At 39.1% G+C, this 9,825-nt stretch overlaps 2 protein-coding genes across 2 annotated transcripts; both read left to right on the forward strand.

Annotated features, from left to right (window-relative positions):
• The first annotated feature begins 812 nt into the window (after positions 1-812).
• On the forward strand, positions 813-5,117 carry ASPACDRAFT_82559 (inositol polyphosphate kinase VIP1). The gene is made up of 3 exons (XM_020206107.1): positions 813-3,325; positions 3,384-4,728; positions 4,790-5,117. The coding sequence occupies exons 1-3, from the start codon at positions 913-915 to the stop codon at positions 4,884-4,886; spliced, it is 3,855 nt and encodes a 1,284-aa protein (XP_020050926.1). The 5' UTR covers positions 813-912; the 3' UTR covers positions 4,887-5,117.
• A 302-nt stretch (positions 5,118-5,419) lies between these two features.
• ASPACDRAFT_82560 (diacylglycerol/lipid kinase family protein) lies at positions 5,420-7,309 on the forward strand. Its single transcript, XM_020206108.1, has one exon. It carries the CDS (start codon positions 5,648-5,650, stop codon positions 7,049-7,051), a length of 1,404 nt encoding a protein of 467 aa, XP_020050927.1. The 5' UTR covers positions 5,420-5,647; the 3' UTR covers positions 7,052-7,309.
• Positions 7,310-9,825: the final 2,516 nt, after the last annotated feature.

The raw sequence follows: 9,825 nt of genomic DNA on the forward strand, positions 1-9,825 counted from the left end.
ATAATATTTATTATTTTTTTTAATTCTGCTGTACTTAAACTGCCGCCTTTCTTACCGTCTATAAATATTTTTCAGTTTTATTGAATTTGTTTCTCTTTTTTTTTCAAACTAATCAACTATATCAGTCATACCATATCCACATATTCGTGTTCTATCATAGTATATTGAAACTTATATTTTTTATAATATTATAAGAAAGCTCTGATAGCCTTTAATTTTTTTAAATATAGATATTAAAACAAAAAGAACTCAATGTTAATCAAAATACCATTTTTTTGAATCGTAGTAAAGAGATATATCGATTTTGGTATGGTAAAATGAAAGAGAAGGGTGTAAGATATCCGTATAGCGCGAAAATCGGCTAAGCGGGGATCGTCACAAGAGGTCTTACAGTATAACACAATTGGTAGAATAATTGGTAGAATAATTCTTGTGATGTATCTATCATACGTATGCCTATATAAAGTAATTCATCCAAGTTAGCAGCTATACACAGTAAGGACTCATCCTTTCGACGCGTGGGTCGTAAATACCTTACTAAAGGCTTTGGGTAGCACCATGCTTCGGCAGTTGTTCCCACTGGCCAGTAATGATGTCAAGAATCGCTAGGTAGCCGGGTGTCAAACTTTGTTTTCCCCGGTTGCATACATAATTAGGGGCAACACAATCCAAAGTAATCCAGAGCTAACTTACCATCGATTCCCACCCAAGTCGAGTGCTCAAATACCATCCTGAACATTCTATTCTTTCACCCCATTGATTGTACTTTGAATCTCTTCAACTAGCCGAGGTTGGTGACTGCCACCTTGCCTACCCCACATTGATGCCTTGATTGTGACGTCTCAGCAAAGCTAGCGTCTGCAGATTCAATATTGACTACCTTCCCATCTCAAGCTGGTGTTTCTTTCGAAGATGGATCGCGCTGGTCAAAGCAGTCGTCTTGTCAATATACCCGATACCACCGATTCAGGAATAGCTGGCACTACTGCGAGCTCAATTATCCCAGGGAGCCCTGCAGTCGTGATCCCCAACCAGGAGAACACCGTTTCGAGTTCAGCACATGAAAGTCCAATTGATGCACAATCCCTTCATGCAAGCTCGTGCAAGTCAGATTGTGTAATGGAGTCTCAAATCAGCGAGCAGGAAAATCACGGCATTCGGTCATCGACTGGAGCGCCCAGAAGACTTAGTGCGAGCACAGCTACAAGCTCCTTAAGTGAAATTGAGCCTTCTTTGCCGAAATTAGGCAGAATCGGTGTTTGTGCTTTGGATGTCAAGGCTCGCAGCAAGCCAAGCCAAAATATACTGACCCGCCTGCAAGCTAAAGGGGGTTTCGAAGTAATTGTCTTCGGTGACAAGGTTATTCTTGACGAGGCTGTAGAAAATTGGCCAGTTTGCGAATACCTCATAGCATTCTTCTCGGATGGGTTTCCATTGGACAAAGCTATCGCATATGCGAGACTTCGGAAGCCATTCTGCGTCAATGATTTACCCATGCAAAAGGTGCTATGGGACCGTCGCCTTTGTCTCAGAATACTAGATCATATGGGTGTGCCGTCTCCCAAGAGAATGGAGGTTAACAGAGATGGTGGACCGATACTAGAATCCGCTGAACTCGCTCAACATGTATATAGGATGACAGGGGTCAAACTTGAAGGGCCCAGCGACGGCACTGGAGGAGGGGCGTCTCGAACAATGAATGTCGCAATGTCTGATGATGGTGATTCTTTAATTGTTGACGGCAAAGTTCTCAAGAAACCGTTCGTTGAGAAGCCGGTGAACGGAGAAGACCACAATATTCACATATACTTCCCGAACGACCAACAATATGGGGGGGGTGGCAGGAGGCTTTTCCGCAAAGTCGGTAACAAAAGCTCCGAATATGATCCCAACCTCATTGTTCCGAGATCGATATCGGAAAACAATACGAGCTACATATACGAGCAGTTCCTGAGGGTCGATAATTCTGAGGATGTCAAAGCCTACACGGTTGGACCAGATTTTTGCCATGCCGAAACGCGCAAGTCTCCTGTAGTCGATGGGCTTGTTCGGCGCAATACACATGGAAAAGAAATCCGATACATAACAAAGCTGAGCAAGGAAGAAGCATCGATCGCGTCGAAAATCTCAAATGGGTTTGGGCAGAGAATATGCGGGTTTGACATGCTCCGTGTTGGCGAGAATAGCTATGTGATCGACGTGAATGGCTGGAGTTTTGTCAAAGATAATAACGACTATTACGACAAATGTGCTGGTATTTTGAGGGAGATGTTCTTGAATGAGAAGCTCCGATGCGAAGGTCTGCCAGAGCCAATTGACTCTCTGCCTCAGGAACCTAGCCACAACTGGAGGCATTCTATATCACACAGGAATACTTTGAAGACCCTATTGAAATCCCCCAGCTCATCAAAGCTTCAGGGCCCTCAGCAAAGTATCAACAGCTCTGAAACCGGTTCATCTGAGTCTATTGTCAACCGGCCGATCTCGTCGCCTTCAGGCGAGAGCCTGGACAATGGAAGCAGCCACAAAAGCCCCGTCGCGCGAGAAAAAAATGCAACTACAAGACCCCCCGATCCGCAAAACCTGAAATCGTCTATAGTGTCAGTGGATTCATTCATTGATGGCTGCCCGCCCCCTCCTCCTGCTTCCAAGCACTCCTGGAAATTGAAGGGCATGGTCGCGGTCATTAGACACGCCGATCGCACACCAAAACAGAAGTTCAAGTTCACTTTCCACAGTCAACCTTTCATTGATCTGCTGAAAGGTCACCAAGAAGAGGTGGTTATCAAAGGCGAAGCCGCGTTGGCGAGTGTTTCGGAAGCAGTAAGAGTTGCTATGAAAGAAGAGCTCGAAGATTTGGATAAGCTGAAGTTACTACGCACATCTTTGGAGAGAAAAGGCGGTTGGCCTGGCACAAAGGTCCAAATCAAGCCGATGTTCCGCAAAAGGAGACCTGAAGAGTTACGAGGACAGTCCTCCTCTACTCACGTCACGACCCACCTTGCTGCGGAGTCTCAAAACGAGTCCCCCCAGCCCACGTCCTGCCACGACCAAACTTTGACAGAAGATAGAAATGGCCGTCCCCCAACGCGAAGTGACTCAATCTCTGGTGCTACTTTTTCGAGGTTCTCAGCTGTGGAGAACGACCTTATCCTAGATAAACTTCAGCTCGTCATCAAGTGGGGAGGTGAACCGACCCATGCTGCACGCTATCAGTCCCAAGATTTAGGGCTCAACATGCGTGATGATCTGAAATTGATGAATAAAGAGGCATTGAATAATGTCCGTATCTTTACTAGCTCAGAGAGAAGGGTGAGCACTAGTGGTAAGTTGGACCCTTCGGTTGTATATGGGTGAAACGACTCTCTGACTTGCTGTCTTAGCTCAAATCTGGGCCTGCGCTTTTCTTGACCAGAAGGAACTTCCTGAGAACTTCATTCAGGTACGAAAGGATCTTCTCGATGACTCCAATGCCGCAAAGGATCTCATGGACAAGGTCAAGAAGAAATTAAAACTCCTTCTTCGGGAAGGATCGGCACCATCACAATTCACATGGCCAAAAGACAATATCCCCGAACCATCAGTGGTCCTCGCAACTGTTGTCGAGTTAATGAAATATCACCGAGGTGTTATGAGACATAACTTTCGCATGATCGACAAGTTATCGCCAAAGCCGTTGGTATCCGTTCCTCCTGATATTTTTGACGGGGACCGCACCCGCCACTCGGATGCTGAGTACGAAAACCCTGCATTGGATTCCATCCAAGGACGTTGGTGTACTGGAGAAGACCCGATGCTCTTCAAGGAGAGATGGGAAAAACTATTCGCCGAGTTCTGCGATACGGAGAAGGTCGATCCAAGCAAGCTTTCTGAGCTCTATGATAGCATGAAATTTGATGCCCTACACAATCGGCAATTTTTAGAATGGGTTTTCATGCCGCCAGATAGTGATGACAGCGAGGACGAACAAAATGTTCATAGCTGGAAGAAGATCACGCGGAACGACCTGGTTGGAGATACCAAAACAAGCAAAGATGGTGTCAACCATGAGAACTATGTACAGGCCGATTCGTCATCCTTTGCTCATCGATTTGGCTGGAAGAAGCGCATGCACGCCTTTGAATCAATGCCACACTTTAGAGGGCTCGATGACACTTACGACCACTACTTCAAATTGTACCCTGGCTCTAGTCCCTCGAAGTGTAAAATGGATGGAAGACTATCAAAACTGAGAGAGCTATATAAATTGGCCAAAGTTCTCTTTGATTATGTGACCCCACAGGAATATGGGATTACAGACACGGAAAAGCTTGAAATTGGCTTGCTCACGTCGTTGCCCCTGCTACAGGGAATAGTCAGAGATCTTGAGGAAGTTCAGGCCTCCTCTGATGCGAAGTCTTTTTTCTACTTCACAAAGGAGTCTCACATCTACACCCTGCTGAATTGCATACTGGAAGGAGGGATCCAAACCAAAATCGCCAGGACAGCTATACCTGAGCTGGACTATCTTTCACAGATCTGCTTCGAGCTCTATGAAGCTAAGGACTGTGAGTCTTCAACTAGTTCTTACTCCATTCGCATATCTATCAGCCCTGGATGCCATGCATTCGATCCTCTAGATGTCCAGCTTGATTCTAGACATGCTATTGGCTGTGCTCCTCGACGAAGCCTGACGCCCCATCAAGATTGGAAGGAAGTCATAGAAACACTAAAGGCGAAGTTCGATACGTAAGTATTCTGTCTAGACCTATGTCTCGCAGTAGTAGTGATGCTAACCAGAGGGCTTCAGTGTCAGTTTACCGAAGACCTTTATTGCTGTGAATTTGAGTGACAAACATGTACCCGCTCGGGGGGATATCTCTCCACCAGAATCGAACGGCATCTAGCTTAGGTGTAAACACTCGACGGGACGAAAGGGCATGACCCCTTGCTAACCTAAGATCTGTATCTCCTGGCATTCATTCCATTGATTTTAGAGATGATCTCGCTGCAATTAGGCCGTGTCATGTGCAGTAGTTTGTATTTGCTGCTACCTAGCAAACTGTATCATTCCAAGTTGGAAGGCCTTGTTGCTCGCGATTTGCCTCTCACATAAATTCTCATATTATAATGGAAGCATAGACCACTACTCGCTCTGAATTAAAGTCTCCATGGTACATATGTGTCCACTCGAATCGATGTAGTGAAGCCTAAACTGCAATAGGCAGTGAGTAGTAGTAGTACCAGTTCAGTCATGAGTGCTAAAGGATTGGTCACTAACTTATGCTTAAATGACCTAGCGACAATTGACTAAGCAGAACGTGCAAAACCTAGAAGAAGAGCCTCCTGATTATTTACCAATTAGCTCCAAGCTGGTCCGGTCGTAGCAGCCTACCTGGGCTAGTACTTGAGTCGAACCCGTCAACTACCTGTATCAAAAAATCAGGTTCTCATGACCCCCGATCTCTTCCCCTCCTCGACCAGCAAGCAGTCAGACAAGCAAGTCGTTTAAGGAAGTCGGCATAGCATTTTCATCTGCGATTTCGAAAGGAATTTTGCCTGTCAGTCTGACCTATACTGAGCCCGTTGTCTTGGCGCAAGTACCGCCTTTAAAGCTCCTATTTCCGGATACGTCACAAGGGGCCTTGCCTTGAGAGCCGGCAGGAATATGGCACCAGCACTAGGCCCAGATAATGGGAGCTTCCAATGCGAGTTGAGTGGACATGAGATTCGATGCAGACACCAGCAAACGCAGAAAGAGATTAACATCTCGATCAATAATTTGATCTGTATCTTGCCTAGAGGCAATGAGCTTGAGGCTCCCAGGCATGTCATGCTGTTTTTGTGGCTTGACGAGAACGAATCTGGGGTCTCGAGGGAGTGTATGTCACTCCAGAGTATTCAAGTACTTTCCTGGCCTGTGCAGCTGTCCGAATTCGTCTGCCCTGGTATACCTCCCTACCTCGGCACTTTCACCCATGAACAGGTGGAAAAGGTAGATATCCACGTGATCATTTCAATCACTTCTGGCACACGTACAGGCATGAGTGTGTTCGAAAATATCGTCAGCCCTCTCTTATCGCAACTTGGTGTGCGCGAGTATGAAGTTCATGAGACCCAGACCGCACAGACAATTGTTGAACTGTGTCACACAAAACTGATACCTCGCGCTCAAGCGAACATCAAACAAACAATAATCCTACTTTCAGGCGATGGAGGTCTGACTGATATCATTGACTCCTTCCATGGTACAGCAATACAATGTCTTGCCAAGCCTAACATTGCTCTGATTCCAACCGGAACAGGCAACGCCATGGCTAGTTCAATAGGGCTCCTAAAAAGTCGAGCGGCTGGACTTTTCACGTTGTTGCATGGGCACCCCGCCCCTATACCTGCTTTTTCGGCTACTTTCTCTGCTGGTTCAAGGCTCGTCACAGAAGCGGGCAGCGGAAGAGTCAGTATTAATTCACACTGGCAGAGTAAGACAGGCCATCCTACAATATACGGTGGTGTTGTCGCAAGTTGGGGTTTGCATGCTGCGTTGGTGGCGGATAGTGATACTGCTGAATACCGCAAGTATGGAGCGGAGAGATTCCAAATGGCTGCAAAGGAAATCCTATTCCCATCAAATGGTGACGATCCACATAAGTTCCGCGGTAGTATCAGCTTCACATGGCGTGATCGCCAGACCAACAAGCAACAAACAGAGGTTTTGGGATGTGAAGAGCACATGTACGTGCTGGTAGCTTTGGTATCGAGCCTCGAACCAGGTTTCACAATATCACCTTTGTCAACTCCATTGGATGGCTGCCTGAGGATCATACATTTCGGACCAATGACGTCGGAACAGGCAATGGGCTTGATGAGCAATGCATATCAAGGAGGCAAGCATGTCAATGACGCCAGAGTAACTTATCGTGAAATCGAGAGCTTCCGAATAACCCTGCACGAGGTCGACGAGAGATGGAGAAAAGTTTGTATAGATGGCAAGATTATCGCTGTTGAGCATGGCGGCTGGCTCGAAGTACAGAAAGTCTCGGGGCACTATCTCAACATTCTCATACCTCCTTAGATTTACCCGATGTCTGAATGAGAGGCATAAACTTGCGTTGCCACGGATTCCAGAGTGTCATGTACATGATAGACACTTTGGGGAGGTTGGGTTGGACAAACCCTGCAGTGATTAGGATAAATAATAGCCATTGGACCCCCATTGCTCTGTACATCGGCCATACGGATATTTTTGTCCGTAATATGTGTGGACGTTTTAAAAGACTTATATGTTTTCTACGCCGCCAATTAGCTAAGATTGTCTAACCCTCATAGCTGCATCCCTTTAATTTATCAAAAAAAGTATTATATATATTTAGGTATATTTACTATACAGTTGGAACCGGCTTTTAAAAATAGAAATATCAATAAATAGAAAGTTAAATTTATTTGAATAAATAAATATATTAATATAGTTAAAAATTTGAATATATAAAATATTTTATCTATTAGCTGAACTATAGTGCAGAATATATTCAATAGATATATAAATATAATCTCGATTTTTTTAAACTTATAAATATAAAAAATAAATTAATTAATCTTTATATTTTTTATTTTTTAATATTTATAATTTTCTGTTTATTCTTCTTATTATAGTACAGATCTAAGACATCTCATTTATTCAGTCTATCTGATTTATTTAGTTTATTTAGCTGATCTGGACAATCCTATTAATCTTATTAATTCTAAATATTGTAATAATTCTACTGTCTTTCTTAATTGTTTTATATATAATATATAATCTTTTTAATTTTTATTTATTTTCAATCCTATTTATAGCTCTTTAAGCTATTTGTATAAATTAAAAAATAATCTAACTAAGTAGCTAATTAAAAATTAAAAGAATTATTATTAAATAATTTTAATTAGTTTCATTAGTTTTATTATTTAAATCAGCTAATATTTATTAATCCAGCTTATATTTTAATACTATATAGTTTTTTTAGAAATAGTAATCTATTAAGATATTAGCAATTCTATAATTTCTAATAATATTAAATATTTTTAATATTCAGAATAACAATATGATTATTATAATAAATTATACTAATATACTATAAATATAAAAACAGTTTATATTAACATATTATATATTTTAATTATTTATTTTTGGATTAAAAGATAAATAAATATTAATAATAATCAATATATTACTAATACTATTTGGAAATCTTATACTATTAACTAGTTCAATAAAATTCTATATATTTAGATTTAGTCTTATATTAAGAATAAAAATTATATTTTAATTTTGTTTTAATAATCCTTAACAATTCTAACCGTGTTTATACGGCTTAGAATAAACTGTAATATTTAAAATAAAATAACTATAAATTTATAATATTTTCTTATTAAATTTAAAGATTGAATATAAAAAGTGTATATATATTCTAATACTTTTTTTTATTAAAAGATAATATTAGTTAGGATTCAAAGATATACTTATAACTAATATTTTATTTTAAAATAAATATTATGATTTATTTTTTTTAAATTTAAGATGACTATTATTTGTAACTCAATACTAAAGTCTGTAATTATTTTCAAAATTTTAATTATTTAGTTTTATATTTAAAAAAAATCAACATAGATTTTAAAATAAAAATTAAAAATAATTTATTACATCTAAATATGGTTTTTAAAATTTATATATTACATATTAATATCTTTATATTTGAAGACCTTTTGCTGTAATATTAATAAATATTTTTATTATAAATTAAATCATTATTATATTAAAAACTACTTTAAATCTAATATTAAAATTCTATATACAGTATCTGTAAAGTTTTTATTTTTTAAATATTATTTATTTTTCTTATTAAACTGGCTTAACCTGACCGTTATACCTTAATCTTAACCTGGCCATAACCAGGCGGTCAGATTAAGATATGAAATCAGATTAATTGTTAGATAGAACGGTTAACCGCAGTTAACTGTTATATCTAAACTAGTTCTAAAAAGACTAGTTCAAACAGAAATCAGCTAGAAATAGACTAAAATCATACTAAAATTAAGTAGTTATATTCTATCCTCTTTTACTGCTTTTTAGAATAGGCTTAATTGCTAAGAAATTGGACCCGCCGGTTAACTGTAGGTTAAGCCGGTCAGAAATATATATATTTTTATATCTGACCATAACCTGCGGTCAGATATAAAAATTTTAATTAATCTGACCTGACCTGGCTGTTAGCCACTCTATTTCTTACTGTATAGTTAAGATTATATTTATATTGGAGTGCAGGCTGGATCGGTAGGTATTGACTAATCAAAATAATAAAAATAATAAAACTAATTAAAAATTATTTAATAATAATATTTGTAGCTGTCACCAATTCCTTCGCCGGTAGTGACAGTCATCACTGCCTGGGGTGTTGACTACGTCTTTGGTGACTACGGTCTACCGTATTATCATCTAGCTATTCCGGTCCTCAGGGACTCCCTCCTCAATACAACTAACTTCCACCATACTGAATGAATCGTTCATATCAATGTTTCTAATTTTTAACTAGGTATTTAATTAAATTATTTTTATATTTATAAGTAAAGTATAACTTAAAAAGCTATAGATTAATTAAAAACAAATGGAAAATTAAAAAGATTATATATTCAAATATAAAATAATTTAGAAAAATAATAAGTTTATTTAAATATTTAAAATTTATAAAATAGTTTAAATTAGTTAAATAAATTAAATAAATTAAATAAATTAAATAAATTAAATAAATTAAATAAATTAAATAAATTAAATAAATTAAATAAATTAAATAAATTAAATAAATTAAATAAATT

This window comes from Aspergillus aculeatus (assembly GCF_001890905.1).
Source record: "Aspergillus aculeatus ATCC 16872 unplaced genomic scaffold ASPACscaffold_48, whole genome shotgun sequence".
Taxonomy (NCBI): domain Eukaryota; kingdom Fungi; phylum Ascomycota; class Eurotiomycetes; order Eurotiales; family Aspergillaceae; genus Aspergillus; species Aspergillus aculeatus.